This window comes from Stigmatopora argus, chromosome 18 (assembly GCF_051989625.1).
Source record: "Stigmatopora argus isolate UIUO_Sarg chromosome 18, RoL_Sarg_1.0, whole genome shotgun sequence".
NCBI classification, from domain to species: domain Eukaryota; kingdom Metazoa; phylum Chordata; class Actinopteri; order Syngnathiformes; family Syngnathidae; genus Stigmatopora; species Stigmatopora argus.
Genome location: NC_135404.1, coordinates 871,309 through 887,513, shown reverse-complemented (window position 1 = coordinate 887,513; position 16,205 = coordinate 871,309). Strand labels below are relative to the sequence as shown.

At 42.8% G+C, this 16,205-nt stretch overlaps 1 protein-coding gene across 2 annotated transcripts in view; it reads right to left on the bottom strand.

Annotated features, from left to right (window-relative positions):
- Positions 1-9,610: 9,610 nt before the first annotated feature.
- The window catches only part of inpp5e (inositol polyphosphate-5-phosphatase E), a 74,293-nt gene continuing 67,698 nt past the window's right edge, over positions 9,611-16,205 (bottom strand). For both annotated transcript variants that reach the window (XM_077625258.1, XM_077625259.1), the window contains one exon: positions 9,611-12,921. In XM_077625258.1, the coding sequence (XP_077481384.1) occupies positions 12,795-12,921 (127 nt within the window). In that variant the 3' untranslated portion in view covers positions 9,611-12,794. The remainder of the gene's footprint in view (positions 12,922-16,205) is intronic.

Sequence of the window (16,205 nt, the reverse complement as noted above, 5' to 3'; positions counted from 1 at the left end):
CAAGAGGTGAATCAGGAGGAGCCCCAATAGCCAGATGACTGCATTTCGTGATATTGAGCCGCAGGTCCCACAGGTTCGACCAACTCCACACATGATGAAGGCACCTACGCAGGTCCTCGTAGTCGCTCCGGGGAGCAACGAGCTTCACATCATCGGCGAAGAGGAGAACCCGCTGGGAGATGTGCTCTGGCAGGTCGTTTACAAACACCACGAACAGCAGTGGTCCAAGAACGGAGCCTTGGGGGACACCGCTGGGGGCGTTGTGAGTCTCTGAAAGTATGCCATTGACTTGTACTTGAAAGGTGCGGCCAGCCAAAAACGCATCAATCCACCTCACGACCGCTGGGTGAATCGCATACGCTTCCAACTTGCGGAGTAGCAAGCGATGGTTGACCGAGTCAAACGCCTTGGCGAAGTCCAGGAAGACCAGGTCGGCAATTTGTCGATCGTCCATTAATTGAGTGACCCATTCCTCCATCATCAGCAAGTTGGTGAGGCAGGATCTGTTGGACACGAATCCATGCTGACTATCGGAGATCGCCGCTGTGATCTGGAGATGGGCCATCATGGACGTTTTGATAATTGATTCTAACATTTTGCAGATTACTGAAGTGAGGGAGACCGGTCGGTAATTCAGCGGGTCCTCTCGGTCTCCTTTCTTGTAGATAGGGCAGATGACGGCCCGTCTCCAGTCTTCGGGGACTTCACCTGATTGCAAGGACAGTGTGAAGAGATATGCGAGGGGAAGTGCTATGGTCGGAGCGAGTGCCTGGAGGACCCTCGGGTGAATACCATCCGGACCATGGCTTTTAGTGGCGTCCAGACACATCAAGGCTCGGTAGACTTCAGGAGGTGTAATGGCAACTGCAGGCATTGGGGGAACATCCCGAGCAAATGGGGGTGCTGGTCGCCCATCATCGGCTTTGTAAATGCCTGCGAACACCCTAGCAAAAAGAGAGCTTTGCCCCTCTGCATCCGTGACACCGACTCCATCAGCATCCCTGAGTTTAACCACTTGATTGTGCAGACGTTTGTTGGCTTGAACATGGGCGAAGAAGCGCTTGGGGTTTGCACGAGATGACTGCGCCAACCTCAGCTCATACTTGCTCCGCTCTTGCCTTTCAGTGAACACTGCCCTATTTCGTTGCTGCTTATAGACCTCATATGCAGCTGCCGTGCCTCGTTCCTGGAATTCGCGCCAAGCAACGTCTCTGAGAGTCCGTTCCCGCTTCACCTTTTGCATCGCCCAGGGTTTGTGCTTCTGGTGCCGTGGCATCGACAATGGTACTGAGCGCTCAGTCACCCGGAGTATGGATTGTTTCAACAATGCCCACAGCTCGCCGACTGAAGTGATCTCCATGAAGGAAGCCCAGTCAACAGCCTCGGAAGCCTCCTCCAGTGCGTGATGATTCAGGGTAGCAAACCTTCTCTTCGGAAGCATCACGCTCTGTAAGGCCGGAATTGTTGCGTGCCAGTTGAACTTGAGCACCGCATGGTCAGACATGGAGAGCGGCGGGAGGATGATGAGAGACGATACCGACGACGGGTAGCACGTGAGTACCAGGTCCAGAAGAGACGGGCGTTGGTTACTGCGGAAGCGTGTCGGAGCTGCAACATGCTGTGTTAAAAAGCAGTTATCAACTGTGTCGAGGAGTGCCTGGTCGAACCGGTCGGCTGATGAGCAGACGACATCGCTCCAGTCTATTGATGGTGCGTTGAAGTCGCCAACAATAAGGCAGTCCTGGTGTGATGAGACCGAGCGAATTGCACTGATTACGTGGTTGTCGTCTTCGGCGGTAGCTTGCGGAGATCGGTAGACTCCCAAGATAGGCAGACAGACTCCGCCCACAGTTATATTGCATCGCACAACCTCAAAGAAGTCGGTCTGTTGAGCAGCGGGAGGGAGAGGACAAAGGGAGGGATTTAGCTCGCCCTTAGCATAGATGATAACTCCACCACCACGTCTGTCTCGCCTGTCGCACCGGAAGGGGATGTAGCCCATCAGGTTTATCTCAGCGTCGTGCACTTCAGAGCTTAGCCAAGTTTCAGTAATGACGATCATATCAGGCTTGAGTCCTGATAGAATACTGAAGAGGTCACTGAACTTAATTTCATATTATTATTATATGGTTGCTTGCAACAAAATTAATGCTTTGCTCCTGAGAACTTTAGGTAGACTAAACACCGAAACGCCTTTGACGACTACTTGGAGTGAACTAAACAAAGAAAATTCAAAACACCTTGAGCTGCACATGACTTTCAAACATTCACTTGTTTTGACTATATTGACGTATCACTTCTGTTTCTCACCCCTCCCTTGAGAGTGGAGACCTCCATTGTAACTAGGGTCCTTGAAGTTAATAAACAAGAAAAGAAAAAAGCGTGTGACGCCAGAAGGAAGCGGGGACTTGACCTCACCGGTTCGCTTCCTCCTTGCGAGAAAAATCCAGAAGATTGTCTTTTCTCTTTATTTGTGCATGCATTTGGGAATGCCTATTGGTGAACCTTTCAATAGAATTGCATTTATTTTAGAGGCAGATTTTGTCCTTTGAATGAACCAAAATTTCACACAGTGTTGTGTGTTTTGACAGGTGTGTTGATGCTGTGATTATGTTATGCGTTGTCATAGTTTGGATGCGTTCCGTGATCCTGCTCGCGTACAGTAACATACGATTCTTCTATATTCTAGTTTATTTGTTTTTCTTCCCCTGTGCTGTTATTGTTGTACTTGACCTGCCTGCACTTTTTATTCCTCACCGTGGATACTGACACCTTTTCAATGTTATACATACAGTAATACCTTAAGAGACGAGCTTAATGCATTCCGGGATCGAGTTCGTATGTAAAAAAACAACAAGAGGATATTACAATGGAAAAACATATTTTTATTTGTCCAAGTCAACACCTAATCACAAAGTAACAAATACCTATCTAGTGTTTTGATCTTCAATACTAAAATGTTACATTACTCAGTACAGACACACTGTAGCAGTGAAGCTGCCACAGAGTGTGCGGAAAAGAGAGTGAGGGAGGGAAAGAGAGAAAGTAACAAATACCTATCTAGCAATGGCGGGCGGTGCATTTTCTGGTAGCGCCTTCAACGTATCAATCCAACCCTCAAAAACTATTTTATGGCTATAAAACCTATACTGCAGCTACAGCTGCAACACATAAAAAATAATCAATAAATTAATGCACAAAAATGGGGTAAAATCCACTTCCTAGCAGCATTTCATGATTAAATACAAATACTGGAGCTTTTCAGACAATAAAACCAGGCCAGGGGGTGATTTTCCCAGGAAAAGACAGCGATGAACGTCAATGGCGTACGGGCAAACATTGCCCGAAAATGGGGTAAAATCCAGCAAAAAACAGCATTTATTGATTAAATACAAATACTGGAGCTTTTTAGACATCAGAACCGGGCCCGGAGTATCATTTCCCCGGTAAAAAGACAGCGATGAACGTCGATACGTCCATACGTGAAATGACAAAAAATGCACTAAAATACTAAAATTAGGTAAAATCCACTTCCTAGCATCATTTATTGATTGAATACAAATACTGGAGCTTTTGAGACATTACAACCAGGCCAGGGGGGTGATTTTTCCCGGGAAAAGACAGCGATGGACGTCAATGGTGAAACGCCAAAAATTAAACTGGGGTAAAATCCACTTCCTAGCAGCATTTTGTGATTAAATACAAACACTGGAGCTTAAATACAAACACTGGAGCTTTTCAGATATCAGAACTTGGCCCACAATTGAAATATTATTTAGGAATATAGCTATATTTTACTCACCAAAAATCCTTTTTACACAATATCCATCCTCCTTTCTTTCTTCCTTCTTTCCTATCGCCATCGAAGCTAATGATGAAAGTCGAGCCTGTCCTGTCATATTTCTGGCATAGTCCGTTTTGAAAACAGCTTTAAATTAAAAAAACAATATACTATTTGCTTGTGGAGCTAAGTTAGCACACTGAAAGTGCCGCACACACCATTTTCCCGGCTGCAACAGGCTTGCTAGCTTCGGAGTTGACCGCCCTTTCTTAATGATGTCCATTTTTTTCTTGAAAAATCCGTCTGGAAAATAGCTTTGTGAGAGAAATCTGCAACAGAATCCATTTGTTTTTGCCACTGTCGGCATGTGGGTGGAGTTTGCGATCTCTGGCTGCTTTGGCCCACCTACTAGCCAATCATAATTTGTGAAAGCAATGACATGTCCCAGCCAGCAAAATGCTATTGCCTATGAAAAATCATTGTGGGGTTGCCAACTCGAAATCTGATTGGTTAAAAGCAACAGTCTAGTTTAATGCAGCAGAGCCCGCAAGAACTGATTGTGAAGGCTTTGAGGCAGATCTGATCTGGCAACAAATAATGGCTGAAATGTGATTGGTTAAATGCTTCAATATGAAAACACACATCTGGAAGCAGTGCAACCAGGGGGCAAAGCAATGAAAGGAACCTAACAGACCATTTGGAATAATAAGTATTGATGGACAAAATATAATATGATTCAGATATTTCTTAGGCCAGCAGAGAAGGCCTTGAAGGCCCTGACGACCCGCCACTGCTATCTAGTAGTTATGATCTTCAATACTAGAAGAGAGAATAATAGAGAGAAAGAGAGAGCGAGTGAGTGAGAGAGTGAGCAATTGAGATAGTGGGAGAGTGAGAGTGAGAGAATGGTAGAGTGAGCAAGTGAGATAGTGGGCGAGTGAGAGAGAGAATGGGAGAGTGAGAGAGTGAGTGAATAAGAGAATGAGTGAGAGAGGATGAGAGAGCGTGAGAGTGTGTGAGAGAGTGAGTGAGAGTGAGTGAGAGAGTCTTTTTATTTGTCCCAAGTCACCACCTAATCACAAAGTAACAAATACCTATCTAGTGGTTATGATCTTCAATACTAAAATGTGACATTACTCAGTACACACTGTACAGCTTACCACGGAGTGTGCGGATAAGTGAGAGAGAGTGGGTGAGTAAGTGAGTAAGTGAGTGAGAGAGTGAGCGAGTGAGAGAGTGAGCGAGTGGGAGAGTGACAGAGAGTGAGAGAGTGTGAGAGTGAGAGAGAGTGAGAGAGAGTGAGGGAGTGAGAGAGATAGAGAATTGATAAGAGAGAGATTTGATGTACGGCAACACGCTCTAACATAACAAATTTTAAATTTAAGTTAAATGAACTTTACGATACACACACTTAAAAATAAGTTTTAATCATTTAAACATTACACTACATTTTAACCTTGTGTGAAAATCGAGGCAAAGATGTTAATGAATTCCACCGCTGCTTTTAAATCGGAATTTCCTGGCTTCTCCATGCCTCAGAACCGAATGTCTACCAGTTGGTTTTTAAAATTTTGCTTGTTTTGCTTTGAAGTCTGTGTACATTCCGCTGGCTTTTTCGCAGATTATCGACTCAGTCACGCTATCTCCAGTAAAAAAAAAATGCAACCTCTATGGCCCGGTGCTCGTAGATATCTTTATGTGAGGGAGATGCGGTGAGAAAGACAGATCAACGCTGCTCTCATAAGCAGCTTCTCGCATACTCCCACCTGGACAGCCACATCGGAAACCATTTTGTATGCTCATATCTCTAATTCGTTTCATATATCAAGGCAAACATTTGTTCAGAATTTTCCTCATATCTCAAATTTCTCTTATGTTAGTACACTCGTATATAAAGCTATTACTGTATGTGCTTTTCCTCCTGTGTTCTTTCCTCCGGGTACGCCGCGCGTTCATTTAATTTTTTGAATACTGAGAACTTGAGGAGAGTGGGGTGTTGAGATGTCCAGAGAAGGTATTGGTCAGTTTTTGTGGGTTGTCCTGTTTAAATTTTTTCAAGATTGTCGTCCATGTAGCGCAGGTGTCTCAAACCGATTCCGCCGAGGGCCGCAGTGGGTCCTGGTTTTTGTTCCAACCGATCCAGTGCCGACATTTTAACCAATCAGGTGTCTTCTAAAATAAGTAGCACCTGGCTGCAATCAACTGATTAACTGATTACACTTGCAAAAGGTATCCTCTTGTTGAGTTGGAATGAAAACCTGCACCCACTGCGGCCCTTTGAGGACCGGTTTGAGACCACTGATAGCGTGTTCATAGAGATGGATTGTCTACTCCCATGCCTTTTAACTGTGCCTTTTGTATCAGATCCTCCATATTTCCCATATCAAACCCTTGTTTCTGAAAGTATATGGTGTCTGTGAATTGAAAGTATATGATGTAGCAATGAAACTGCAACTGAGTGATATCCAGTATTGTTAGATTAGAGCCTTTTGTAGTGTTCTGTCTAATCCTAACTTGTCCTAAACTATCCGGGTGGTGGCCTGTGTAGGTGTTTTGGTGAAAAATTAAATGACATCATGTGAGAAAAACAATGTCTTTTTCTGTACTTTTTTGTCGAGTTCTGTAGGATTATTTTAGCTTTTGCAGTGTTGATCTGTCCGAGTAAGGGTTTTATTATTTCTGAGAGCGGTTTTGATAGATTGTACAGACCGTGACCGGACGTTTCGTCGAACGGACGTTTGGTCAACGGACGTTTCGTCAAACGGACGTTTCGTCGAACGGACGTTTCGTCGAACGGACGTTTCGTCGAACGGACGTTTCGTCGACAGACAATTCGTTGAAAGGACGTTTGGTCGATGGACAATTCGTCGCCGGACATTTCGTCGAATGGACAATTCGTCGCCGGATTTGTTCGCTCTCAACATTTTGTGGTCTAAGAATGTACTTTAAAAAGAGGTTTAATATTAAGGCAGGGTTGGGCAATTAATTTCACAAAGGAAATTAACCTGTGGCTATAATCTCACATATTTACATGTATATGTTCATTAATTTTTATAGGCACACAGGGCTCTGTAAATCTAAATATAGCCGTCTAATGTTGATACCTAAGCCTCTCGCAAATGCTGCGTTCACTTGCTCCTCCAGAGTCAATCACACTAGCTCAGGGTTGGGCAAACTTTTTGGCCCGGGGGCCACATTGACTTTAAAAATTTGACAGGCAGGCCGGGTCAGCACAAGATACGATACATATAAAAAACTGCATCCGTTAACAGTACATATGAAACATGAACAGAAAAAAAGGACTAAAGTATGAACATACTCATCACTCATCTGGGATTTATGGGGTGCTTTCTTGGTTTTCATCAGAATAAAGGTCTGTTCACACACATATGTAGAGCCAAATAACACCAGAATCCTCTATGCCATCTTCTGGATGTTTGGAAATTTGGCTGCACTTAATGAAGCCTAAAACTCAGAGACTTTCAGGGAGTTGAACTTGTCACATTAGAGATCAATCAGTTCCCGCTGAAACTCCTGTGGAACCGTTTCCAGGTCTTGTGAGAAAGGACATGACACCAGCTGTCAATTTTTCCAAAATCACAAAACCGACGGCAGAATTGCTCATGCAGGTCATCCAATGATTCCCTGTATTTTTTTCACATGCGGGGTCCTCTTTTAACGCAACCAGTGTGGGGAAATGAGCAAATGACTTGTCTGATATTTGGTTGAAAAATAAAACCAGCTTGGTTTTGAAGGCAGAAGGTTTGCTTGCATTTCATGCACAAACTGTTTTTTCTCTTGTAGCTTCACATTCAGCTCGTTCATGTGTGTCAGGATGTCCACAGTAAAAGTTAAATGTTCAGAAATGTGTCAGTATTCTCAAGTAGCTCCCACACACATTTACATACTTTTACAAGGCTAGTGCACCATCTATTGGGGAAATGAGGGTATTGGATTGGATAACTTTATTCATCCCGTATTTGGGAAATTTCATTGTGACAGTAGCAGAGAGTGATTAGACAGAACAACAAAGCAAAAACACAAAGTACAAAGCAAATCAAAGTAAATGGGGTCATTAAGAATCACCAAATCAGATCATTAAGACAGAAAAGCAGCAAAAACACAAAACGAGCAAGAGTGTACGGAGCTACCGCCGCCGGCTGCCACTTGAACGGCTCCATCTTGGTTGCGGTAGCTAAAACGGATACAGACTCAAAAAGATGTTGTAAAGGACAAAAACTGGAACCACACACAGGAAGTCTTCCACAAGATGGGGAACTTCTGCAGACAGTGACCGAGGTAGAGACTATGCAGAGTCACTCTTCCAAGCTTATCCGCACAGTTCCTCAGTAGTCTGGAGCTGAAGACAAAAGCAGTAGAGCTCCCGAGAGGCCGCCCGTCGTGGCCTGCGAATCCAACAAAACCACCCAGAGCTGCCACCCAGGAACGTGGCGCCCTACGTTTTTCATCCAGCCGGAGATATTCGCACTGCCCCACACCTCCGGCTACCCCCTGGATGAACTAATCCGCGTTCCAGTGACAGCTCTAGCGCTGCTGAGGGTAATCCTCAGGCGCCTGAGGTGACCCAACAACAACAACAACAACAGCAGCAGTAGAGCAGGACTCCGCTTCCGGCCTGGTAAGCACCGACAGCTCTTCTATCTTATCCCATGATGGAATGGTTGGTCAGAAGTGTTGCTTCTTCTCCCGGCACTTTTGTCCAGCTCCGAATTTCCAGCGGGATTGAGGTCTTGCTCCTTCTGCTGCGTATTGTAACAGCTAGTCCCATGTGTGTGACAGCGTGGGCATGGCTGATGGTTCCAAAAAAGAAGTGGCAGAGAGAAGCCAGGCTAACAGAACAAAGAAAGTTGTAAAAACATTAAAGTAAAAAGTATAAAGTACAAAGTAAAGTAAGAAGGAATGTATTAAGAAATATTAAAATGTAATTAAAAAAAGATAGAAGGGCTGTAAAACACGAAAAACAAATAAGAGTGGACAGAGCTACTGCCACTGGCTTCCACGTGACAGCGCCATCTTGGGAAAAAAATAAAATAAAATAAATTATAATAATTTGGACAACGTCGGCGGGCCGGATTAAAATGGTGATAAACACATGGCCTTCATGTTGTAGTAGTACCTCTGGTCAGTTTGGTGTGCTGTCCATTGAAGAATCTGCCAGTATTGAATAGACAAAATTCCACCGAAAAGCTTAGACAGTCAGTGTGTGAGGTTAACTCATATTCTGCCATTGACGGGAATAGGCGTCCAATCCATTTTCATTGGGCGATTGGCAGTTAAAGAGCCCATTCATTCACTGCGCTTGTCAACAGTACATTTCAACCAGAGGTTCCACTTTAAATGGATTGGTCGTCTGGCAACTGCATTTGAACTGCACTTGAGTTTGTGTTATTTATTGGATAAAGGGACTATACAAATTAATGAACATATACATGTAAATATGTACGATTATAGCCACAGGTTAATTCCCTTTGTGAAATTAATTGCCCACCCCTGTCTTGATATTAAACCTCTTTTTAAAGTACATTCTTAGACCACAAAATTTTGAGAACGAATCCGGCGACAAATTGTCCGTCGACCAAAGTCCGTTCGACGAAACGTCCGTCGACGAAACGTCCGGGTACCTAATACCACTAATTACAAAATTAGTTGGTTCCAGAAGTTTTTTCGTAACTTTCGTAAGTAGAGGTGTACTTTATATGTAAATTCTCTAATTCGTTCCACCGTCCTCACACAACTACCAACAAAACCCTTTAAAATTGGTTAAAGTGTCCCAATATTGAATGAAAGATGAGGAAAGACACATAAAAATGACAGAAAATGATTTTTTAATGTCTTAAAAGCATACAAAATGTATCCGTGCTGAAACGCTTTGGATCAAGAGGAAAAATATGCAAGAGAGAGAGAGAACACACAACCACTGTCTTGTTTTGGGGACTTGTGTGTGTGTGTGTGCGTGTTTGCTTTTTCCCTATTTTGTTCCTCCGGTGCGGTGTGGAGCAAGTTAAGCCGCGTGGATTGGGCACACAACAGGCAAAAAGCAAACACACACACACATCCACCCCAAACCCTAAGAAGGCATTGACAACCTCACGGACACATAAGCACACGTCTTACAAACGCAACATTAAGAATTCAAACAACATTAACAACATTTATCAAAAACAAACATTAACGTTTTATGATTTCTTTGGAATTTAATTTTTCACCCGTTTTATTAGTCGCTACTGGTTCTTACCTGTTTGGTTTCACTTTGCCCTTCCGTGCTGGTTGACGGACGTTTAAAAATAAATACAAATAAAACTATCCAAAGATGATTGCTGAGATGAGTGTTTTTTTCCACAAAGACCGGAAGTTTGTGAAATATCTCCAGCATTTCTTTGATTTTTTTGCTGTTGCAATGCTCGCTGCTTCCACATCGTCTACCTTCTCATTGTATTCCCCCGTATTGTCGAGTGTTCATTAACTCGAGTTTGCTTTTATGCCCCCTCGACCAACTGGTCATCCACGATGAACACTTCGTTTCATTCAGACTGGTAATTTTCTTGGGATGCATGATGATAAAAACAGAAGCAGTTGCTTTATCCACACTTGAAAAACTCAACAAAAAACCCAGTCAGAACTCCATGAAGACGAACGGCGGTCAAAAGTACAAATGAGAGAATCTTGAAACAGTGGTTGTTGTGAGAGCCAATGAGAGCCCAATAGAGAGTAGAAAGCTTCTAAAGTGAGAATAAATGCATCCGCGACAGTATTTTCAAAATAAAATAACGGATAACGAATGCATGTACTTCTTGGGTGTTTTCGTAACATGGATATTTTTTCTTATCTCGAGGCACTATTTGCATATAAAAAGTTTGGTAACCTGGAAATTTCGCACCTAGAGGCATTCAGAAGTAGAGGTATGACGGTACGTGACTGATCCCACAGTGTCTGCAATGGGGCAGAGAGTTGTGCCTGGTTTAGGAATTTTTGGCATGCCATAAATTCTGGAGATAATGTTTGCTGTGATTACATGACTTGTTTGTCTTTTTTTCCCGCTGAGTAGCGCATTAACTTGGGATTTCACTTTATTTGTATTTAGTCTTATTTTAAATACTTAATATAAGTTGTCATGGGCGGCCCGGTGATGCCAGTGGTTAGCGTGTCGGCCTCACAGCTTTGGGGTCCTCGGTTCAAATCCAGGTCACGTCAACATGTGTGGAGTTTGCATGTTCTCCCCGGGCCTGCATGGGTTTCCTCCCACATTCCAAACACATGCATGGTAGGCTGATTGGACACTCTAAATTGCCCCTAGGTATGGGTGTGAGTGTGAATGGTTGTCCGTCATCTTGTGCCCTGCGATCGGCTGGCCACCAATTCAGGGTGTCCCAGCTGGGATAGGCTCCAGCACCCCTGCCACCCTAATGAGGATAAAGCGGTTCAGAAAATGACATGAGATGAGAAAATAAGGGGAGCATTTAGCCGAGGTGGATAGGACGTGATATGCGCACGCGCATGCGCATTCCCCTTTGACCTGTCTGCGTCAGAAAGCCGTCAACTTTGTAGATTTTAGACTTTTATAGCGAGGATAAAGCGGTTCAGAAAATGAATGAATGAATGAACGTGTGCCCCATGTATGTTTGTGTAAATATGTACCGCGTTGCATTTGTACGGTTTTTATTGCTTACTATGGGGAATTGCAATCATTAATAAGGGAGACATTTAGCCGAGGTTGACAGGTCTGTAAAAGAGAATCTTGAAACATGGATAGTGGTTGTTGTGAGACAGCCAATGAGAGCCCGGTAGAGTGTAGCGAGGTTCTAACGTGAGAAGCAATGGATCCGCGACAATAGTTTCAAAATAAAATAACAAATAAGGAAATGCATTTACTTTTTGGGGGATTTCGTAACTTGGATCTTTTCTGTATCACGAGGCACTCAATAAAAGGCTTTCGTAACCTGAAAATTTTGTACCTAGAAGTATGCCTGTTTATGTGTCCCCTCCCATAATTACTGTGGTTCTGCCTTTATCTGCTGGGAGGATTGTGGTGTCTTTGTCTTTGATTGTGTTAGTCTTAGGCCGTTTTATTATACCTTCTATTTCGTTGTGTCGCGCTGCTTTTTGTCATGGGTCCTGTATTTTTTCGCATGCTATATTCATTGCTAAAATTAAATTTTTGTGGAGTATTTTTCTGGGTGTGACGGCGTAATTCTTTTGTAAGTATGCTGTGCTCTTGCTATGTGAGGTTGTGGATCCATTTGCCCTTTCCGTGTGTGGTTCGGTTCCATTTTCTTCTTTGCGGTGAGTCTGTCTAATTTTCGGATGTGACAGCGAATTCCTGTTTGTGTATGTTGGGTAAATGTCCGCCATAGTGTTGTTACCACGATCGTGTTCAGAACGTGATCAACTGCTGCTCAAACTGTTCTGTTTACCATTGTAGTTTTTTATACGCCGTATTCCATATATCTTCTTCAAGAAACTGTCTTTAGTTTCAAGGCACATCGTTCTTGTTGGAGCCATGATTCTTGTGAATCGAGTTGGTCCAGCAGCCCTCAGGTGTGATCACCGCACTGTTTTAACTGCTGACTAATAAGCAAATTTCATCTGAGGCAGGTGCCCATTTAAGGAAAGGAATTTTGAATGGGTTGTGTCCCTATTATCTACTCAAACTGAAGTGACTAATTTTTTTCCCCCTCAGAATGGAATGATTTTTTCCCCCAGTGCTTGGTATATAAAACTAACATTTAATGACAACCTCAATGTTTTTTTAATCATTTCTTTTAGTGTTTCTGAAAGCCATGCTGTTGCACTTTTGAAAAACATCATTATAGTTTCATGTTTGTGATCTGAGTTTGTTCAGCAGAATAAAATGTCTGAGTGAGTGCTTGCTTAACACTGATGATTCCATACTTTTTGTTAAGATTAGTAGATGTCCAATCCATTTGATTCGGGACAGATGAGAGAATGAGCAAATAAACAAATATCCCTTTCACAGAAGTGTGACCCTGGTATTTCAGGAGATGGTACAGACGGTGCTTTGGTTCTTGCTGGCTTCCCTAAGCTTGAGTTCCCTGCTGATCCTCCTTTTGATGCCTTCAAGGTATAGGCTGCAGTCAAAATGGCCCGCTCCCAATGGAATTCTGGTGGAGAAAAATAGCAATATCATTCAGCAAATTCTTACCAGTTGGAACATCGCAGGTAGTCGCAGTGGGTCATTAAACACTTGTACAGCAAAGACAGTGTTGGGATACACCACTGTATGGTGTTCATTCACAAAACGGTCAATGATAAATACAGTGCGTGAAAAAGTATTTGCCCCTTCCTGATTTGTTTTTTGGATATTTATCATATACACAGGTTTCAGACCATCAAATTATTTTTTGTATGACACAGAGACACCAAAAGTAAAGAGAAAATGCAGTTTCTAAATGATGATTTTATTTGCCAAGGCAGAAAAAATTACAAACTTGTCTAGCTTTCTTTGAAAATTAATTAGGCCCTTTTGTGAAATCCCTCATCAACTGTGAATAATAACAATTATAGGAAAACTGAGTTCAATTTAACAGGCCACACCCAAACCCGATTACCATCACGTGTTTAATGAAGAAAACAATTAAATACAATGTGTCAAACAAAGTGAGGGCCCCAGCAAACCACTGTCAGAGCCATTATCCACAAATATAGAGAACTGGGAACAGTGGCAAACGTTCCCCAAAGTGGTCAGCCAGCGAAAATTACTCTAAGAGTGCGACGACGACTCATCCAGGAGGTCACAAAAGAACCTAGAAAAACATCGAAAGAACTGCAGGCCTTGGCGACCTCAGTTGAGGTTAACATTCGTGACTCCACAATAAGAAAAACACTGGCCAAAGCTGGCATCCATGACAGAGTTCCAAGGCAAAAACCATCTTTCTGCTCCTTCCCACTTTTAGAAGAAAATTCTGTGGACTAATGAGTCAAAAGTTGAACTTATTGGAAGGTGTGCAGCTCGTTACATTTGATGAAAAAATAGCACAACATTCCATCAAAATAACACTATACCAACAGTGAGGCAAGGGGATGGCAGTGTGATGGTCTGGGGCTGCTCTGCTGCCTCAGGACCAGGATTTGCTGTAATTGATGGAAGAAATAAGTCTGCTGTCTATCAGCAAATTTTGAAGGCGAATGTCAGGCCCTCAGTTCATGCACTCAAACTCTAGCGCTTTTGGAGCATGCATTATGACAACGATCCAAATCACATCAGCAGGTCCAGCTCTAAAGGGCTCAAAAAACAAGGTTAAGGTTTTTGGAGTGGCCAAGTCAAAGTACGGATTTAAATCCTATTGAAATTCTGTGGTGTGATCTGAAACGGGCGATTTATACTAGAAAACCCTTTATTATTGCAGAATTTAAACAATTCTGCATAGAAGAATTGGCCAAAATTCACCCAAAGCACTTGTGAAAGGCTCATCACAAATTATTGTAAATGCTTGGTTTCAGTCATTGCTCACAAAGGTGGCACATCCCGTTATTAGGTTCAGGGGGCAGTCACAGAGGGCCAGACAAGTTTGCATTTTTTTGCCTTGGTAAATAAAATCAACCTTCGAAATTGCATTTTCTATTTCCTTGGGTTGTCTCTATGTCATACTAAAATTGGTTTGATGATCTGAAACCTGTGTGTGTGTGTGCTTGATAAATATTAAAAAAAACAGAAATCAGGAAGCGGGCAAATATTTTTGCACGGCACTGTATGCAGAAGGAATTACATATTTACGGGGTGTTCGCTAAAGCACATGAAATAACTGAACAAGTGAATAAAATGGATATTGTTTGCATTAGTGTTGGAGTATTTGTGTTTAAAGTCCGACTTCTAATTAACAATGAGCTTTACTCATTTGGCATATGAGCACAGGAGGATGTAAAGGGGTGAAATGCCTCAGACAGTCTCCAGACAAACACCTGCGACCTATCTCGTGGGACGGTGAGGCCTTCCATGACATATTTTGCTTATTCTCATAACATACATTTTGCTTTCTCAGCAAAAAGTAAATATACCGTATTTGCTCGCATACAAGACGCACACACGTTTAAGCCGCACCCTTCAAAATATTGAAATTTCCAATTTCTCGCGTGTAAGCCGCCCGCTGATTCCCAATATTCACCTCCATATTTGTGGTTTTAATAGGAGTACAAATGTGTTACTTTGAAGGGAAAATCTTAAGAAAAATCCTCACACGTGGTATTTCTGAGATACTGTATGAATCAAAAGCACATTATTAGGCTCAATATCATAAGGAAGTTAATATGCCTGTCATTGTAAATGCAAAATATCAAATGATTCAATTTGAAAAAAGAAATAAGTCTATCTTGATGAGAACCTGATGCTTTCTAATTACAGAAATTACAGTTTTCTTACCAGAAGTTTAAGATGTTGTGGCAGCCATATTGCCACAAATTTCAAAATATCTCAATTCTTTCGATAGTTCATATTACTTCAATAGTTGTCACTTTCTAACAAGAAATAAAACGAAAAAAAATCAAAGTGGAATTTTGTTTTATTTCAAAATCAAGGCTACTCGCGTCTGGCGAGTCAGAGGACGTTTAACTAGGTTTAGATGGCAGCGCACTGGGTAAAATGGCCGGGCCCCGAGCGTGCAGTGACGAGAACGAGAGTTTTTTTACGTTTTATGCAAGATACGTACGTTTGTTCTTAAATTTCATTCATAGACGTCAAAATACATTTTGTTTAGCGTTTTAGCTGTTTATCTTTTCTCTATTTTGAAATATTCACATACATGGCGGCGAACACGGGTGCAGCGGCTCTTTGCTCTCCAGTTTGGTGTTTTCTTTTCTCAATCCTATCGTTATTTACCAACATCTGCGAGGCAAACTTTTCCTACAGTCGCCACGACTTAATTGCTATCGGAAGGAGATGCGATATATCTGATTTCACAACAAACTACCAACGAACCTACGATATCCCCGAGGGCATCTCGAGACCTCCGGGATCTCCGTGGATAGTCAGCCCACTCAAAGCACGTCGAAGGAGGCGAAGGCGGCGGAGAGAAAGGAAACAAAAGCGCGGATGTCGGGCGGGCCTTGCTGCTAAGCTAAGTCAACAACCACACCGAGCACCGCTTCCGAGTATCTTTTTGACCAACGCCAGATCCATCACCCATAAAATGGATGAGTTGGAACTTCGAATTGCTACCAACAGCTTTGTTAAGAACTGTAATATTATTCTCATCACGGAAACGTGGATACACCCGCAAATCCCTGACGCTGCGGTATCGCTAGCTAGCCGAACGCTTTTTCGGAACGATCGTTCAAAGGAACTAACAGGCAAAAGCAGAGGAGGAGGACTATGCTTGGTCATACATAATGAATGGTGTGGTGACAGTAGGATCATTGACACTCACTGTTCCCCGGACTTAGAGCTATTGGC